This window comes from Ranitomeya variabilis, chromosome 1, assembly GCF_051348905.1.
Source record: "Ranitomeya variabilis isolate aRanVar5 chromosome 1, aRanVar5.hap1, whole genome shotgun sequence".
NCBI classification, from domain to species: domain Eukaryota; kingdom Metazoa; phylum Chordata; class Amphibia; order Anura; family Dendrobatidae; genus Ranitomeya; species Ranitomeya variabilis.
This window is the reverse complement of record NC_135232.1, coordinates 154,956,551-154,977,275: the sequence shown is the minus strand read 5'-3', so window position 1 is coordinate 154,977,275 and position 20,725 is coordinate 154,956,551. Positions and strand designations below refer to the sequence as shown.

General features: G+C 38.5%; 1 protein-coding gene across 3 annotated transcripts in view; it reads left to right on the top strand.

Annotated features, from left to right (window-relative positions):
* Positions 1-19,746, top strand: part of EFNA5 (ephrin A5) — a 553,489-nt gene extending 533,743 nt beyond the window's left edge. For 2 of the 3 annotated variants that reach the window (XM_077289986.1, XM_077289994.1), the window contains one exon: positions 18,258-19,746. In XM_077289986.1, the coding sequence (XP_077146101.1) occupies positions 18,258-18,379 (122 nt within the window). In that variant the 3' untranslated portion in view covers positions 18,380-19,746. Of the gene's footprint in view, positions 1-4,597; positions 4,655-18,257 lie in introns of all 3 variants that reach the window. The other variant, XM_077289975.1, reaches the window with a different exon arrangement.
* Positions 19,747-20,725: the final 979 nt, after the last annotated feature.

The window sequence follows — 20,725 nt, the reverse complement described above, 5'->3', positions numbered from 1 at the left end:
AAGGTCAAGACATTGACTTGGCCATTCCAAAGCTTTAACTTCATTCTTCTTTTACCATTTTTTAGAACAGCTTGTGTGCTGTCGTTTGTGATCTTGCTACATGTCCAATGTTCTCTTAAGATTTAGCTCATGGACATTTTCCTTTAGAATTTGCTATTAAAATTGAAAAATCATTGTTCCATCAATAATGGCATGTAGTCTTAGCCCAGATGCTGCAATAAAAAATAGCATGATACCACCATCGCTTTGTTTTACAGATGGTATGATGTTATTATTAGTGATGAGCGAATATACTCGTTACTCAAGATTTCTCGAGCATGCTCGGGGGTCCTCCGAGTATTTTTTAGTGCTCGGAGATTTAGTTTTTCTTGCCGCAGCTGAATGATTTACATCTGTTAGCCAGCATAAGTACATGTGGGGGTTACCTGGTTGCTAGGAAATCCTCTCATACCTGATTGCCATCCTGTTGGTTGAAAATACCAGACTCTGATTTCACCAGTAAATATCGACTAATGTTTTTGAAACTCACCTTGTGATATTGGGGAATTTTCCTCATTTTAAAAAAATGACAGTCTAATATTTTTTACACCTTTTAATTTTATTTGGTTGTCTCTATCAACTTTTAGAACTTTTGTGAAAAGCTGTTGTAGTTTTAAGGTCAAATTTAAGCATAAATATGGAAATTGTGAAGGGTTTACAAACCTTCAAGCACCACAGTAAATTCTCTGCTCGCAAATAATAAAGCTCAGGTATCACCTTGGCCAAGTGAAACTTCAAAAGGAAAAGTTTGAAAAGTCCTGAGTTAGTTAACCCAATTAAATCATAGCAAATGTTCTATGCACTCATGAAAACAATGCAGAAAATAGACCGGATTGTTTATCTGTTTAAGTAAAAAATATATGTTCATATCTACTTTATGTAAAATCTATAAATCTATTCTAAATTATACTAAAATATGCAACTCAAATAAGTTCAAACCATAAGTGTCCACTTGTTTCACAAAGAAATATATCAAATTAGTTAAAATCTATCGGTATTTTTTATTTAACAATCTGATATAAAATATAAAATATAATTTTTTTGTAATCAAGTTGAAATTTTTTTCTGATTTTAGCTACTTTCCTATAACATTCACAAGCAATGTGCTTTTTTAATTTCCTTTGTGTGCATATGGTCAGAGATCATATGTCAGAATAATACTGTGATGTTAGATGTGAAAAGACAGAAATGATCAAAACAAAGCTATAACTAGAAATTTTATTTAGTATCATTGTGAAAATGACTAGATAGTATGATTTGCTGCAATTCTTTCCGTGTTTTATATACAGAATATAAAAACGTACAATTAAAGATGTGTGAATCCATTTGATACTAATTGAATTAGTGACACATTTTTAGAAATTTGCTGAAGCCTGTGAATTTGAAAATTTTGTGATTCACTTGGTGCGAATCACCTAAAATGAAAGTCACATTTTACCCATTGCATCAACTAGAGAAGGATCACAAATGCAAGCATAATTCTTTGCAGCTAACGCATCAAATGGTATTGTGCAGCCAATCAGAAAGAAATATCATAGCCTGTATAAAAGCGGAAGCAGGAAATATAGCAGCCAATATGTTGTAATTCTGGATTGTGACAGGATCATTATTATTATTATTATTATTATTATTATTATTATTATTTATTTCTATATTGCCTTTTATTCCATGGCGCTTTACATATGAAAAGAGTTCTATATAATTAAAGACAAGTACAAAAATTTTAAACAATGCAAACCACTGACTGGCACAGCAGGAGAAAGGACCCTGCCCACAAGGGCTCACAGTCAACAAGGGATGGGTGAGCATACAGCAGGTGAGGGTAGAGCTGGTAGTGTAGCGGTATGGTGGAACGATTTTTACTGCAGGTTGTAAGCAGGATGTCACAGACTATACTTTAGCCATATAGATAGGGAGAGTAAGACATAAAACACATGAAGAAACTGTCCAGATAGTGTGTGACAGCAAAGCATTGAAGAAGAAGAATTTATGGGAAAATAGAATAATACAGATTTAATTGGTAGGGAGTGAGAGATAGGAGAGTCTCTGTGTCTGTAAAGCAGGGAAAGAGAAGGACATATTGTTGGCGGCTGCTGCTTGCTTGATTAGTTATAGTTCTGCTACATGTCCTTCACACATACACATCTTCTCAGGACAATTAAAGGCTTAGGAGTACTTTGGATTTGCAGCCAATCAGCTGTCCTAGTAAAAATGTAGCTCTGATGACGAATTAGAATTTGATAAGATTTAGTCATCACTACTTACAATATATTTAACTATAGAAGTAACCACACTGAGTGGGAGGAGGAGGTTGTCCAGTGGAAAATCAAAAATGTAACATTTAAAGGTACCGTCACATTAAGCTACGCTGCAGCGATATAGACAATGATGCCGATCGCTGCAGCGTCGCTGTTTCGTCGTTGTGTGGTCGCTGGAGAGCTGTCACACAGACAGCTCTCCAGCGACCAACGATGCCGAAGTCCCCGGGTAACCAGGGTAAACATCGGGTTACTAAGCGCAGGGCCGCGCTTAGTAACCCGATGTTTACCCTGGTTACCAGTGTAGATGTAAAAAAAACCAAACACTAGATACTTACATTCCGGTGTCTGTCGGGTCCCCCGGCGTCCGCTTCCCTGCACTGTGTAAGCGCCGGCCGTAAAGCAGAGCGGTGGCGCTGACACAGTGCAGGGAAGCGGACGCCGGGGGACGAGACAGACACTGGAATGTAAGTATGTAGTGTTTTTTTTTTTTTTACATTTACACTGGCAACCAGGGTAAACATCGGGTTACTAAGCGCGGCCCTGCGCTTAGTAACCCGATGTTTACCCTGGTTACCAGTGAAGACATCGCTGAATCCGCGACACACACGCCGACTCAGCGATGTCAGCGGGTGATCCAGCGATGAAATAAGGTGCTGGCCTTCTAGCTCCGACCAACGATGTCACAGCAGGATCCTGATCGCTGCTGCGTGTCAAACACAATGATATCGCTATCCAGGACGCTGCAACGTCACGGACCGCTATCGTTATCGTTGTTAAGTTGTTCAGTGTGAAGGTACCTTAAGAATACAACTTTTATGATTTTATGATTAGCCATTCTGTTACAATGAATTGAGACTCTATCAAACAATGAAAACTCTATTTAGAAATAAAGATAAGAGTTCAGATAAGAAGGATTATGATAACATTGTTCTAACTAGAGACGAGCGATTATAAATGAGTGGAATTGAATTTTTGCAGACTTTTATAAACATTTGTATTCTCCATAACTGTATATTTTGCAGTTCTGTGTGTGAGAATTTTAGGGAACTGGTAACCAACCGTGACTGCCATTTTCTGAACCATGCAAATGGTAAAAAAAATGCTGATCGGGCTGCTCACCTGTTCCACTGCCCCACAGTCCACTGTCCAGTCCTGCACACCCCTTCTTTTCCCCTACCTATGATGCCCACATCCTCTTAGGCCTCCTCACTATGGGCTTTGGATTTTGACATACCTAGACCTCTGATGTCACTGTTTGCCATGCCATCATGACATATGTCATGATTTCACAAAATTATGGCCATTGTCCAAGTAACAGCAGTGATGTCTGAGGCCTAGTCAAGCCAGAAGCCAGAACCTGGAGCCAAGAGGCCAAAGAGAATGTACTTGACAGAGGATGGGGAGAAAAAGAGGCACAGATGACCGAGCGTTGGGCTGCGAGGAAAGCTGTGCATGTGAGCAGTGAGGCAAGTATTAATTTTTTTACATCCTACATTTCTTATGTTTGAGTCTTAGCAAATCCGATCTCTAGTTGTAACTGATATCACTTGACCCTGGGCTATAGCTTCCTTTACTTTACTGGTAGAAAAGAATTTTAATTATAGTAGCTGATAGGTTAGCTGAGAAAATTTGTCATAAGTTATTTTAAAGTCATTGTCCCTTATTTCATTGTCTTTATCACATCACAATGTTGTGTTTGGGCATTTGGTTGGCATTTCATGCAATTTTATCAATGTACCTACATTACCACCCACAAAATGCAATTCCCATAAAATTTGATTTCATGTGTTTTAAAATGACTTCATTTTCCCACAATTTTACTTGGACAAATTATTTGATTTTAGGATTTACCTGGTTATATTCACTGTGCAAAGTGTTATGTTGTTTAAAAAATTCACAAAATGTCTGCATTGATGTGCAATGTGACTTAGAGATAAACTATTGTGCACAGACATTTAACATTTCCAATTTTAATATTAGGCACTGATCACATAATAGCATAAATAATACATTGAAGACACCATAATTGTTTGTGTACTATCCAAACAGTCCATAAAAACCAACACAAAGTTGTACTATTTGGAAAACTTAACAAGCACAATACAACACTTAATTGTGGAATATGCATTAATTTCCTATCTGTCCACCTCCACAACACACCTAAAGCCTCCACTGTTATCCATCACTTTGCTCTGTGTTTACACAGTTTGCTTTAAACACTCAATAGCTCACAAACTAAAGTACTACAACCGCAGCATATATCCTTCCCAAGTGGTACTCCTCTCTTTTCCCTGCAGGCTTCGATATCAGTGAAGCACCAAGTTACCCTGCCAATCTGACAAGCACAGAACTCAGTCAGTGAGATGAATCTTTGCATTTTGTGGGGCTAGAACTGGGGAAGGGGTTTACCATGAAGCTCTGTGTTTGGCTGCTTCTTCCACCATCCTTGCTTGTCTTTCTGTAACATGTGTTTAATAAAATTTTCCAAATTAATGAATTAAGATATGTTGGGGAGAGAATTTATAACATTGGCAAAAAACCCCATTAAAATTATGCTCATAATGTATCAATATATGAAAATTCCAAAAATATTGTCTTCCACCCAAGGCAAGCTATTTATATTCAAATTTGTGTTTGAGAATGAACCAAATTTTGAAATAATGTTATTCTACTATGTTTCATCCTAAAGCCACAATTCCCCTGCAGTAATGTCTGATATAAAGAGATTAAAGAGCAACAACTGGAGAAATCTAAAAATGGCCAAGACTAATGATGAGTTTACAAATGTCGACCAACGCTGTTAGAGAACCACCAATTTGCTACATGCAAACTAATTGGTGATTGTTTAGCACCTCCATTCTCACAGAATGATCGCTAACAAATTTATTCTGTGCACATAGAATGAAAATGTTCTCGGCGGCACTTCACATGTACAGTTTACATAGGAAGATGAGCTGCTGAGATCATTCATTAGCTAAAATGTTGGCTAAAAATCATCACATTTTGCAATTACTTGTTTGTCAGGTGCTTCCTGGTTTGTCTGTACGGCCAGGTAGACGAGAATGAGAGTTCCTATCATCATTAGTGCCCCAATTATCGGAACATCTAAAAGTAGTGTTAGACCGGGGTCACACTTGCGAGTGCAATGTGAGAATCTCGCTCGAGTCTCTCGCATCAATACCCGGCACTGCCGCTGGCACTTGGGACCGGAACGTTCAGCTGCATAGAAATACATGCATCCGCACAACCAGTCCCGAGTGTCGGCGGCAGTTCTGGGTATTGATGCTAGAGACTCTCGCGAGTATCTCGCATTGCACTCGCAAGTGGGACACCAGTCTTATAGTGGTCAACCATAGATGTAATGACTTACCTAGAAGTTTTTCATACAGTACAATGTTTCCAATCACTAATTGTGCATTGTCTTGTGTGGGAAAATCTCAAATGGCTGTTACTTAAACATTATAGTTTCAATAGTGGTAGTAGCAATAGTAGGAACAAGAACTTAAAAAAAAAAACTCTTGAAGGGGTTGTATGGGATTTTATAAAAGTAAGCTTCCAGTAGGCATGTTGATAATATAAAATCAAAAGATTCCACTTGTTCCCACAAGACCGTTATCTTCCCTGGAGCAATGACATTAAGCATATCCAGTCAATCATTGGTTGTATATGCTAGTGTCACCAATGATTCTATTGACTGGCTGCAGAGGTCACATGCATGTATGGTGGACACCACCAAAGCATTGGCGCTGAATATGCAAAGAATTGAAAAAGTGAGCCTTGTTTTATTATCTTTTTTATAGTAATTTTATCAACTTTTCTGATGTTAGCTCATTTCTTTTTTAATGATAGACAAAATAGCAAGAAATGGCAAAAATATTTAAAATTAGTGAATCACAATATAGATTCATTTGATGACATAGACAAGATTATAAACAAGATTTGGGAACTGTATTTTTTACTAACCTAGATATTAATATTTTTCTAATTTGCTATATAAGCTATTTTTGGAAAAACAGCAATTGCACTCATCTTGGTTGTCATCTATGAAAGAGCTTCTCAGCAAGTAAGACTATGTTCACATTGTGATTTTTAAAGGTATATTTGGAGCAGATGCTCACCAAAATCCTCCTCAAAAACTGCTCCAAAAACTCTTGGAAAACTTTTCCAGATATACACTCACCGGCCACTTTATTAGGTACACCATGCTAGTAACGGGTTGGACCCCCTTTTGCCTTCAGAACTGCCTCAATTCTTCGTGGCATAGATTCAACAAGGTGCTGGAAGCATTCCTCAGAGATTTTGGTCCATATTGACATGATGGCATCACACAGTTGCCGCAGATTTGTCGGCTGCACATCCCAAAGATGCTCCATACAAGGCAGGATGGATCCATGCTTTCATGTTGTTTACGCCAAATTCTGACCCTACCATCCGAATGTCGCAGCAGAAATCGAGACTCATCAGACCAAGCAACGTTTTTCCAATCTTCTACTGTCCAATTTCGATGAGCTTGTACAAATTGTAGCCTCAGTTTCCTGTTCTTAGCTGAAAGGAGTGGTACCCGGTGTGGTCTTCTGCTGCTGTAGCCCATCTGTCTCAAAGTTCGACGCACTGTGCGTTCAGAGATGCTCTTAGGCCTACCTTGGTTGTAACGGGTGGCGATTTGAGTCACTGTTGCCTTTCTATCAGCTCGAACCAGTCTGGCCATTCTCCTCTGACCTCTGGCATCAGCAAGGCATTTCCGCCCACAGAACTGCCGCTCACTGGATTTTTTTTCTTTTTCGGACCATTCTCTGTAAACCCTAGAGATGGTTGTGCGTGAAAATCCCAGTAGATCAGCAGTTTCTGAAATACTCAGACCAGCCCTTCTGGCACCAACAACCATGCCACGTTCAAAGGCACTCAAATCACCTTTCTTCCCCATACTAATGCTCGGTTTGAACTGCAAGAGATTGTCTTGACCATGTCTACATGCCTAAATGCACTGAGTTGCCGCCATGTGATTGGCTGATTAGAAATTAAGTGTTAACAAGAAGTTGGACAGGTGTACCTAATAAAGTGGCCGGTGAGTGTGTATATATATATATATATATATATATATATATATATATATATATATATATATATATATATATATATATATATATATATATATATATGAAATCCACATTGCAATTCACTTGGAACCTTCATTTCAAAACCACCTCAAAAAATGAGCATAATGTACAACAAATGACATTGCTTCATCCATGTTCACTGTTTTGTTACTGCTTTTAACTATTTCAGGATTCGGAAACTGTGAAGCCGTTCAAAGAAGTAGTTTGTTCATTCTTTGGGCAGCTTCCACACGAAAGTCACTTGTTAGTTACAGTTTAAAATAAAGAAAACATGTTTGGGGTGAAGCGGCAACAACATCTATGAGAAAACCGTCAGCATAGCTAATTCAGAAAAAGGGCTGATAACTTTTGCCTGAAACAACTTTGCCTAGGAAAATCTCGGTGGGACCACCGGCATCTTAAAGATGCTGTGTGCAATTATCCTTAGGGTATGTTTCCACGTTCAGGAAACGCTGCGTTTTTGACGCTGCGTTTTTCTGCTGCGTCAAAAACGCAGCGTCCAGATGTTACAGCATAGTGGATGGGATTTTATGAAATCCAGACTCCACTATGCGTTTAAAAACGCATGCGTTTTTGCCGCGAAAACGCATGCGTTGTGCGTTTTTTCAAAACGCTGCATGTTGCTACTATGAGCAAAACACGCAGGTACACCACAGGTGACCTGCCAGTGACCTCAGGTGCAGTTTTGGTCAGGATTTTACTTGCATAAAATCCTGACCAAAGACTGATGCAATCCTGAACGTGGAGACATACCCTAAGGCTATGTGCACACAGTTTGCCAAAGAGCTTTTGGAGCTCACATTAATTGAAAAGTGGGTATGTGCAAACAGAAATTTTTTAGAATGTTTTGGAGCAGAAAGTGAATGGAACATTCCAAGCTCTCCTCCAAATTTCAAAACTCCGAAAAAAAAATCAGTTTTTGCTCAGTTCCTTCTCCCAAAATCCAGCAGAAAGACTACTAGAGTATCGGCACATAGAGCATTTTTGCTGATTTTCAGAGCAGAAATGGAGCAGAACCTCTGGTTTTGAGTAGTTCATATGCACATAGCCCTTGGGTATGGACACAAGGCATTTATTAGATGTTGGTGCAGCCACTGAGTTTTTCCAGGAGCAGCCACTTCGGAAAAATGCCACCTGGGTCTTTCGATGTATATTCCCTGTATAGAATGCAGGCAGCTTTCGAGCAGAAGCCACCACAAGAATGACCCTGTCACTTTTTTTTTTTTTTTTTAACTGCGTGAGTATTTCCAAACAGTGAAGGGACTGAAAGAAGTAACATAAGACAAAACATGTGCACAGTAATTTCGTTTTGATTCATTGTCCTTTTTAAGGGGTGCTTTTTTGTCATCTGCACATACCCTTAGAGAATTTTTTGAGCTTTTGAAAAACACCTGGTGGAAAAAAAGAAATTCCATGTCACTGCTTTGAAGTAGACCTTGAAGAACATCTCTCTAAACGCGGACTACCTAACGAAAAGGCTGCAAAGATTAATTGAAGAAAAAAATGATTCAAGACTTTTCAAAATCACTTAAAACCTCTTCAGAAAACACAGGAAAGTAAAAACTTTTCCCCAAACTACCAAAAACAGGAGAGTTGTTTTGGCTTGAACAACTCATCATTGTTTAACTCTTTTGTTCTCTGCTATGAACATAGCCATAGGGGGTGTTTACCCAGAGGTTTTTTTTTTTTTTTTTTTTTACATTTTCGAAGCAGACCTATGGTTTTTAAACTTCATGGGATTTTTGGAGGGTTTCTGCTCCAAAAATTCTTTAAAAAAACTCAGTGTGAGCACACCCTTGGGGTATGTGTACACAGTGAGAAAAAGCCTCCCATAGAATTAACATTCATGGGATTTTTGGAGGGTTTCTGCTCCAAAAATTCTTTAAAAAAACTCAGTGTGAGCACACCCTTGGGGTATGTGTACACAGTGAGAAAAAGCCTCCCATAGAATTAACATAGCTCATAACAATGTCAAAACGACATTGCTGTGCACGTTACATCTATCATCACTTCTTCTAACCACTTTAGGGCTGGGAAACCCTGAAGCAGTTAAAATAAGTGACATGCTCATTATTTGATCAGATTCTGCTGAAAGCTCCTAACTCTTTATACTTAAGTGGGTTGTCCACTACTAGGACAACCCCTTCTTAAACTAAATGTTATGCCTTGATAACATAATAAACCTATACTCACCTCTTATGCTGGCTCCATTCGAACGTTGTTGGCACTCACGGTCCTGGGGCTGTAATGTAGTGGAATGATATGTGACACCCTGCGTCAAATCAGCGCTGGCATCACTGTCTCCACCTCAAGACAAACTGAACATGAAAAGGACTCTGCAGTCAGCTGTAGCCCTGTCTTCCTCTTCATGTTCAGTTTTTACAAAGGCAGAGGCAGTGAGGCCAGAGTTAATTGGGCGCCGGGCGTCACATGTCATTCCACCTCATCACAGCCCCCTGACCCCGAGTGCCAACACCGCTGGAATGGCGCCGGCACAGGGGGTGAGTATAGGCGTTACTATGTTATCAGGGCTGAACATTTAGTTTAAGAAGGGGTTGTCCTAATAGTGGACAACCTCTTTAACAGTATAGAGTGAAAGTCGCCACAGGAACAATGGCAAACACGCCAGTGAAGTTAGGCCAGGGTCACACTAGCGAGAGCATCGGATGCGATATGCTAATGACCCTCGGCTCCTGCTCTGCTGTGAACGGAAGCCGAGTTTCATGCTTTTGTGGTCTGACCCTCTCGCACAGAGCGAATTGGAGCACTTCTGGGGGCGAGGTGGAGAAAGTAATTTCTCCATCTCCTCCACTGCCGGCGTTGGCATATATCGCACCACACTCGGATGATATCCGAGTGATGTGCATTGTCACTCGCACCCATAGACTTATATGGGTGCGAGTGAGCCGATTGTTCTCGCATGCCAATTCAGATGCCAATTCAGCATGAGACGTTGTGCAGGATAGTTTGTGGATTAAGTCCGCACTGCCACAATAATACAGATTCAAAGGTAATGAAAAGCTCTGGTGGTTTATTCAACGCATTACAAGGTCTATCTGACCTCTTCATCAGGAAAATACCACAAAGACATCACATGCACAACGTCTCTGAGAAGGTCGCGTGGGCAGCCCGTGGATCTGCAGCAGCAGATAAGCACATGTTTTTTGCCTTACACCATCAGGTGAGCAACTCCCTGTTAAAAAACTGCACTTAATCTGAGGATAAGACCCTATATGCACTTTTTGTCTCCCTAATCTACTAGTAATTCAGCATGAGAAAATAATTGCAGATGTGATCTGCCCCATAAATTAACACTGGTCCGAGTGCTATGCAATGTTTTCTCGCATAGCACTCGTCTCTATTAAAGGCTAGTGTGATAATGGCCTTAGAATGGAAAGCGTAGGAAAACGTGGATTTGCCTGAGAAAACTCGGTAGCGGCGTCAGTGTCTAAATGTTGCCGTATGCATATACCCTTCAGGAGATTTTGGAAGAATTTTTATTTTCCTGAAGCAGTTTTGAAGAGTTTTAAAACAGATTTTCCTAAAGCCTTTTTTGGCAGTCTTTTTATTTGACAATGCCTAGTTTAGACTAAATTCCATCAGGATCCGCTAAAAAAAATAGACATGTATTTTTCAAAACTTATTCAGGAAAAAAAAAAGCTCAAAATTTCCTTATATAAATGGATTTCCCATAAAAATGAATAAGGCTATCTGCACAAGGAGTCTTTTTGCTTCATTTTTAGAGCAGAAACTACTGAATACCAACTCCAAATTATTAAGGAGGATTTTGGCTATGAGCTCAGAGTTTTTGGGGAGTATTTGTATTAGAAATTACTAAAAGGAAACTGTGCGGAAACTCACCAAATCCCAAAGTGCTTCAAAGATTTTAAGTTTCTGCTCAGTGACTGTGTGCATAAGGCATCTTGTAGATACTAGCATTTCCGCCTAGTTTTCCTAGTAGAATCAGTCATTTTTCTGAGGCCACTTTGCCGGAGGTGTGGCCGTTGTTCTTGCAGCTGCTCCACCGCCAGTGTCTTTTACTCTATAACGTGAAGTATAGAGAGCGGGCAGCTTCCTAGCTGAAGTCACTCGAAGAATGAGCATATTACTTCTTATAAGAGCTTCAGGGTTTCAGAAGAAAGAAGTGCACATCATTGCTGTTTTGACATTGCTGTGCTCATTTTATGGGGTGCTTTTGTGACATTTTTTTCAGGTGCATTCCAATGTCCCTTATTTTACCACTTAAGGGTTTCCAAATACCCATTCTTTAAATGACTATGTCTTGGAAAATTTGGCGGCTGCACTGGTGTCTAAAATAGGTTGTATGCGGATAGCCCAAAGAGGGTATTCCGTTTGAAGTGGTTTTTGATGAGAATTTTCAAGTGGATGCACTGTGTAAACATTTTCTCAGGCAAAACAACCAATTTTCCTGAAGAGGTTAAAAGAAGTGACATTGGACTAAATATGTACAAAGTAATGTTATCATGTTTATTTTATGGGATGCTTTACTTTTTCAGGTGCATTCTGAGCAGAAACCCCCTGCAAAAGATATAGGAGGCGATTCTTCAAAGCTTTTCCAACAGATTTCTGGTGTAAAAAAAAAAACTTTGATAAGTCTCATTTTGGGGGAAAACATCAGGCTGCGAAAAAAACGACTTTTGGTTTGTTCAAGCTATTCTGGAAAAGAGATGGGGCGTGGTGAACCCCACTTGTAAAATTCATGATGTGTGACGGCATTTGCTGAAATAATATTTGGGACAAGGCGCACCTAACAGCAAACGCTATTACACCCCTCACCTGATTATTAACCCCTTCATGACCTTGGGATTTTCCGTTTTTCCGTGTTCGTTTTTCACTCCCCTCCTTCCCAGAGCCATAACTTTTTTTATTTTTCCGTCAATTTGGCCATGAGAGGGCTTTTTTTTTGCGGACAAGTTGTACTTTTGTACAACATCATTGCTTTTACCATTTCGTGTACTAGAAAACGGGAAAAAAATTCCAAGTGCGGTGAAATTGCAAAAAAAGTGCAGTCCCACACTTGGTTTTTGTTTTGCTTCTTTGCTAGGTTCACTAAATGCTAAAACTAACCAGCCATTATGATTCTCCAGGTCCGTACGAGTTCATAGACACCTAATATGACTAGGTTATTTTTTATCTAAGTGGTGAAAAAACATTCCAAACTTTGCTGAAAAAAAAATTGCGCCAATTTCCGATACTCGTAGCATCTCCATTTTTCATGATCTGGGGTCGGTTGAGGGCTTATTTTTTGCGTGCCGAGCTGGCGTTTTTAATGATTCCATTTTGGTGCAGACACGTTCTTTTGATCACCCGCTATTGCATTTTAATGCAATGTCGCGGCGACCAAAAACAACGTAATTCTGGCGTTTCGATTTTTTCTCGCTACGCTGTTTAGCGATCAGGTTAATGCTTTTTTTTATTGATAGATCGAGCAATTCTGAACTTGGCGATACCAAATGTGTAGGTTTGATTTTTTTTTTATTGATTTATTTTGATTGGGGCGAAAGGGGGGTGATTTAAACTTTTGTATTTTTTTTATTTTTTTCACTTTTTTTTTTACTTTTTTTTTTACTTTTGCCATGCTTCTATAGCCTCCATAGGAGGCTAGAAGCTGGAACACCACGATCGCCTCTGCTACATAGCAGCAATCTGATGTTCGCTGCTATGTAGCAGAAATGCAGGTGTGCTATGAGCGCCGACCACAGGGTGGCGCTCACAGCTACCGTGCATCAGTAACCATAGAGGTCTCAAGGACCTCTATGGTTACAATTCTGAAGCATCGCCGACCTCCGATCATGTGATGGGGGTCGGCGATGCAATCATTTCCGGCTGCCCGGCCGGAAGCGGTAGTTAAATGCCGCTGTATGCGTTTGACAGTGGCATTTAACTAGTTAATAGGCGCGGGCAGATTGAGATTCTTCCCGCTCCTATTACGGGCACATGTCAGTTGTTCAAAACATGTCCCGGCTTTGATGTGGGCTCACCGCCGGAGCCCGCATCAAAGCGGGGCTTCTGACCACGGACGTACTATCCCGTCCGAGGTCAGAAAGGGGTTAAGAGTCCTCCTCATCAAGATGATTTGCCCCCATTGAATCGGCCCTATCGTATGCACAGCCTTGTAGTAAAGCTGTAAATTGCATGGTGAATTCTGAGAAACTAATCAAAGTAACAACCAGTATGGTCTGACTTTGCTCTGGTAATACATGTAATGATGGGCATAAACATAACGTCAAATTTTCCGGGAGGTAACAATAATCATTTCAACTATGATGCTAAAATAATTGCTTTTCATCTTTTATATAGAAACCGTTGTCATTCATGTTTCAAAATAGTTTCTAATTGTTCATGGGTTTTTAAGATGGTAAATATCTTAACTTGTAATCTTCTTTTCCAATTTAAAATAAATCATAATAGTCATCATATTGTAGCTAAGTTTTGGTATCAATGAGCAGTGCATCAAACTCTGGATATTGCCCGTTACTGATAAATTAATATATGTCCATTATTACATTACGGATGGGAATGCTCTTCAAAAAGTGCTTGTACACCTTTCAGTTGTCACCTGACTACCCCCATACATATGAATGTTCACATATTCTCAATAACAAGAGTTGAGGAATAGGAAGATTGAGCATTAAATTCCACATACCCAAAGCTCTTAAGGGGGAAACTCCAGACACATAAGATGGTTGGCCAGGTCTAGCGAAATTGGTGTGTTTTACTTTAATATGTATGAGATGGTGTACAGGAAAGATATATATCTTTGTACCATGTTAGCCAGTAAACAGAAATATATTTAGAATTGAGAGTCCGCAGTGGTTGATACCTTTTAATGGCTAACTGTTAGCATCTTTTCAGTTAGGCCGGGGTCACACTTGCGAGTGTGATGCGAGAAACTCGCGCATCTATACCCGGCACTGCCGCCAGCACTCGGGTCTGGAGCATTCAGCTGCATAGAAATGCAGCAGCACACTTCGGTCCCGAGTGTGCCACTGAGGACTCTCAATTCTAAATATTTTGCCGAGATGGTGTATGCATTTTTGGGATTCAGAACTCATAAACGCTTTTTACATAGATTATTGCTATTGAACAACAGCAGGCAGCATTATTACATCTATGGCCGGCTTTACATTGATTAGCTATTGGTGATTGGGCGAGCCGCTATGTTGAATGGATCCTCCAATCAAAATCAGCATTCAAAATTTTGAAAATCATTACAAGTCTTGCTTTTATCAATCCTCCAGCTGTCTGTGCCTGGAAACCACAGTAGTCTGAGCAGCTTGTGTGAATAACTGAAGCATGGTGGAAGAATTTGCTCTCTAATGTTATTTAGCATTGTGCACTTGTCTTATGCAATGATGATTTCATAAAAACAATGTTATCTTGAGAGCGATTCATCAATAAGCTTACCAGATAATCTGATTTATCAGGGGCGCGTGTTTAATATTTGAAGAACCTTTGTAAAAATCTATGCCTGTTAAAGGAAAATAAAAGGGTTTCTGCTGGATAAACATAAAGGGAACTATGTGGGAGATTTATTAAAACAGTGTTTCTTTTGCTATCCTCTCCTCTCTCCGCTGTGACTGTTGGCAATCACTCGGTGTATCTTTCTAGCACATAATCATTGGGACGCATCATTCCATTTCCTCCCACAAATGCTCGAATTACAGTTTTTAGAACCCTATCGCAGTTTCAGAGAAGTAATCTTCGGTTCTGATGTTCCTTAGAGAGCTCCATCTCTTTTAATAAAACAAGGCAGCACACAATGGACACCATTATGAGTCGACCAGGTCCATTAGGTACTGGTAATGTCCATCGTGTGATGGATCTGACAATGCACTTTGGCTTCCGTTGTTAACAGATGCCACAATGCAAAGGTGAAAAGAACCTTATAGGAAACTTCTGGGCCCCATATAAAATATACGATAGAACTGTCTGCCTATGATGGGAATTTTATGTGACATTGGCCTTTCAGGCATAAGGCCAGGGAGAAACAGACACCTCTAAACCCACTAGCGAAGCCACTCAGACTTTTCATATTCACACCAAAATTTATGCATTTATTGATGTGCCCCTGATTAAGACGTTTATCTTGTAACTTATTTTTTAGTACTTAATTACTGCCAGTATAGTACTACCATTTGAGATTGAATGCTTTTGGCTCCCAATATGTACAGCATGTTGTATGCCTCAGAAAAAAATTACATGGAAGAATAATCACTTATCTTGCAGTGTCATTGTTGATAAAGTTTTCAATATCTGTTTTTTTTTGTGAATTCACTTTAAAGATCATTATGGATCTGCATAAAAAGTAATTCCCTGACACAATTCCTTGTAATTGTAGTTATTCCCTTTTCTTTCCATTACTTTTTTGTTTACAGATTTATTTAAGGCTTCATTTACACATCCGTGTTTTATCCTTTTTTTTCACGGATGCAGCACGCACCCATTATAATCTATGCTGCTATTCATATCTCAGTGATTTTTTACTGACTGTGTGTCTGTGGAAAATTCAGAATGTCCTGTCCGTTTTTCTCTGATATCACTGATGAAAAGTGCCAATTCAAGTCTTTAGGTCTGTGAAAAACACTTACCGCACTCGTATAGCATCCGTGTGCCATCTGTGTTCTGTCTGTATTTTACACTGTAAAGTATAGGTGAAGCTTTGTCATTTACAGCATTTATTTATCCATCTGTGAAAAAACTGATGGCATTGATAGTGAAAACAGATACATGGGCCATACATTGATGACACTGGTAACATTTTGCTTATGTACATGTTGAAACTCGGATGTGTGAATGAGTCCGAAGGCTGCATTTACAATGGCAGATTATCATCAATGAGCGTTCTTCTGAAAGTTCGGTTGCCTATAACGGTCAGGTGTAAATAGTCTGCCAATCTCGCGCTGAATATGCAAAAACGCTCGTTATTAGAGTAGTTATTTTTAAGCTTAACTAAAAGTCATTGTTCTCAGCAGACTGCCGAAAACAACGACAGTCTATGCACACGGAACACTCTATTACCAATTTGTTCTGTAGACCACCTTAATTTTATTGTGCTTCCTCCCTTTATCTGCCTCGTCTTATGATAGCCTATAGTCTGGCCTCCATTGATAGATATTGAAGACAACTGCGGGTAATTTCAACTCTTCTTTCTGCCTCAAAGGGAACCTGACAAATTAAACATGGCTTTTGATCTGAAGCCAGCATATAAAGAAAGGAGAAACTTAGCAAAATTAAAATTCTGTTTTTTTGGAAATTATTAAATATAGATTGTAATTTTATTGTAATTCCCTTCTCATTGTGGACTTAGGAGTCCATTGGATGGTTTTAGAGATAGCTGTCAGCCATAAATTGCAAACTATACTTCAAACAAAATTATTTGGCGGTGACTCTTCAAGACCGGAAATTCCCTCATGAGTCTTGATGCGGCGGGCGTTTTGGAGCAGATGGTCTTGATTCATTAAGAGGTTCATGCCTCTTAATGAAGCAGGCAAGCTGTATAATGACATGCACCATTATTCACGCTTCACCACAAGTCTTACTCCAGTTTTTGCAGGAGTCAGATTTGTGGCATAGCAAATGCCACAACTCATTACGAATGTGACAAACAGGTCACCCTGCCCTTGTTCTACTCCAGCTCTGTCCACTTTGTCAGAACTGGGGCGAGAATGTCGTAAACACGCAAAATGTATTAAAATATTTTTGCACAACCTCGGGTTTGTGTAAAGAAAAAAAAATGTGACTTTTCAAACCTTTTTTTGCCAGATGTGTGGTAAAAATGCATTGCTGAATCGAACCCTATGTCTTCTCTGCTCCTCGGACTGGAAAATATTATGTTCAACAAGCTATGTTCCCTTTGAATATTTTGTATATGCTATAAGCATAAATTGAAAAAGAACGAGAAATCTGATTTTCTTTTAGAGTAGCAATATAAATATACTGATGCTAAACATATTGTCTAGCTACATAACACTGTAAAGAAACATATGTTAGCAAAATAAATGGTGTAATGCATCTTGTGCAGTGCGTTCTATGTGATAGTGTAGGCTGAACATTGGTGAGCATATGCTAATATATTGAAGAACATTCTAAATAGCAGAAACAAATTCTAGACCATCTCTTTTTACAAGATGGAGTGATGAGATGGCAAAATAAAGAGAAAAATGTTGAAACTGTAGCAACACAAGTAGAGGTTTATTTTCTTGTCATGTTCATTTAAAACTTGAAAAAAAAAATCAAGGCATGTTTCATGAGATGATGTATTATGGAACCATTACCCTTTTGAACTTTTTTTTTGAGAAGAGATTACCTCTACAACATGGTGCAGCATAGAGGCATACAACGGCATGCTTGGTGCCTAAGCGTCTGTGCCAACATACATGTTCTGGGTGCATGAGCCTAAGAAGGGAGAAATTTTGCTAAACAAAATTGGGTATTGCTTTTTATGCAGCCTATACTGCATGAGGTCAAGGTCATTTTCAGACATGTTTTCCTCTACGTAAATTTTAGCTGGGCTGTTTCACCATATTGGGGGTTTTACCTGTTTTTGACATAGCAGATATTGTTTGTAAATAATTACTTGCAAAATTTTGCATGCAAACATCAGTTTTCTAATAAAAATGAAATGTCATTTATTATTTCAAGATTTCTATGAGTTGTCAAACAGTCTTTATCTAGAGTAAAATAAATACTATTTTGATAATATTTGGATAAAAAATGTGTTTTCTAAAAATAAGAAACAATTATCCTTAAAATGCAAAACGTGAGTCATGTGAACTTTCCAGTCAAGCAACTAAATGTCTGTTTTGTGTTTGAACAGATGACACAGTTCATGAATCAGCTGAGCCTTCCCGTGGCGAAAATTCAGCACCAACACCAAGGATACCAAATTGGCTTTTAACGATCCTTCTGTTTCTCCTGGCGATGCATTTGACGTTATAGCACAGCATATTTCACAGACCAACTGCAGAAAAACAGGGTCTTGGAACATCAAAGATCCACCTAACTGCTTCACCCAAGAAAGGAACAAATTTTCTTTGTTTTTATTCTCCCTTTTTTGTTGCATTTAATATATATTTTCCCACTTTCAAGCGAACATGAATTCCACAAGAATATTTACTTCACATATTATAATTTAGAAGTTGCTTTTATTCCAGAACGTTAAATCCTGGTAAAATGCCAAATATAAATAGGAGCACTAGTGAATTAAAGTTTCCTGTGCATTTGGGCATATGAAAATACCTATTTGGCACACATTTTTGTCTGTGCAGATCGACGTAGGCAGCATGAACCAGATAATATGGATATTAATGGAAGTGAAATCTAAAAGGAATTTCTCCTTTGTTGACCACTTTACAGAACTGTTAGATGGTGTGATAATATATGCAGTAGAACACAAGAGGATTTATTCAAAATTGGCAAGGACATGTTTATCTGAGAAGACAATATTCAATGACTCTCCTAAGCACTCTTACATGCACTACGGGAGTACCAAAGGGTATGAGGGAGTCTTTTTAGATTATTTTATTTTTTGTTGTCTTAATATATTTGAATTCATCCGGAGTCCAGAGCATTGTACTATTTAAAACATTGGCAAAAACCATACATTGAACTCCAAGGTGCTACATTTTTGATTTTGCTGTTCTACAACTCATGCATTTTATATACAATATGAACTTGCCCCAAGGCTAAACTGTCTTGGAGGCAGTTATAGAGCATCTTCTTGGTCCACCGTCCTACAACATGTGCATCAGCAAGGACATAATACCGGACATTATTCTTGGTTTTGAATTGACTTTTCTTAAATCTTGGAAGAATTATGTGAAATTATGATGGTCAAGTGCCAGCTTCAAAAGAAAGTCAGATGCCGGAAAGTCATTGTATGTTTCATTTGACCCTTTAGGTGGTTTCAATTAAGTAATGAATTGTATCCCCAAAATAAAGATGTACATGGAAAATCTGTTAAAATTTAGATATAATCTAAATTGTCCCCAATAGATTGTAAGGAAAAACGCTCAACCAACTTGTATATGCACTGCTAAGAAATATTTTGTGCTGAGGATACCGCAATGTGTTTTTGCAAAAACACCAAATTGTTGATAGACCTGATTCCAGCAGTAAATCAAATCTTGGTTGTGTTCATGGACAGCTACCTATTGTCACATTGGAAGAATCAAATATGGACGCTTAATAACTTTTCAGGGTGCCTTGAGTTTTTGTTTATTATTGATGTATAGCAAAGGACGTGACTCAGACACTTCATAGTCACCAAATGTACTTTACTTAATAAAGACTTTAACAAACTGTGATTATGTTTAATATAAAAAGTAAAAAAAAATTATCAAGTACAATAACTTTTAATATATTTCTATGAACAATACAGACATACATAAATGGTCATAGTTATTCAATGCCATTTTCTAACTGTCTAAATTATGTATTCCTAGAGATATGAATACAGTGGGAGCTGTAACAAGAGCCTTCAAAAAATCAATGTGCTGGCCTGAGTTGCTTTAATCTAGAACAATAGTATTATGCAATTTTTTTTATGTCGTATATACAATAAAGTACAATAAAGCACAGAGACCAATAACCTAAGAAGTAAATATTATACTGTCACATAGGCTACATTGACAACGATGTGATTCATATGTTGTAATTTGTCATGCCGCAACTTTACAGTGTTAGCACAAAAACTACCTTCAATAGTTCGGGGTCTGGTTTCTATAATGATGATGTAGCAGTAATTGATCACAGCCATTATGGAATGAAACAATAAGAAACCTTATGTTAGTTTCTTGAAATATGGCCTCTAGTAACACCTAAGTAACACAACTGCTACTTCTAAGGATTGCGTGTTGATGGGTGTTATTGTATTTAACAGCCTTAACATTGCTTTTAGTTTTAATAAATGTTAAGATTATTATAGTCATTTTTTATTATTGTTATTATTGTCTTGAAGTAGCAGTTTTATTTTGTACCTTAAAAAAATTGTATCCCCCTCTTAAACACAAAGGTACAGTGATAAACAATTATGACCAACTAAATTATCAATATTGTAGTACAACGGAGTAAATGTTGTATCCATATAGAAACAATCAGATAGGAAACTCCAAAATAATACAGTATTATAGAGATTTTCCATAATGTTTAGAGATTGGGAAATTGGGGCAAAATTGAACCTGCTCATTGCACTTGAAGTCTCTTTGGCTTTCTTCTTTTCTCACACGCTTTGTCTTTTCCTCTTTATTTTTCCCCATAAACTATTAAGGCCCAGGTAGGGTAACC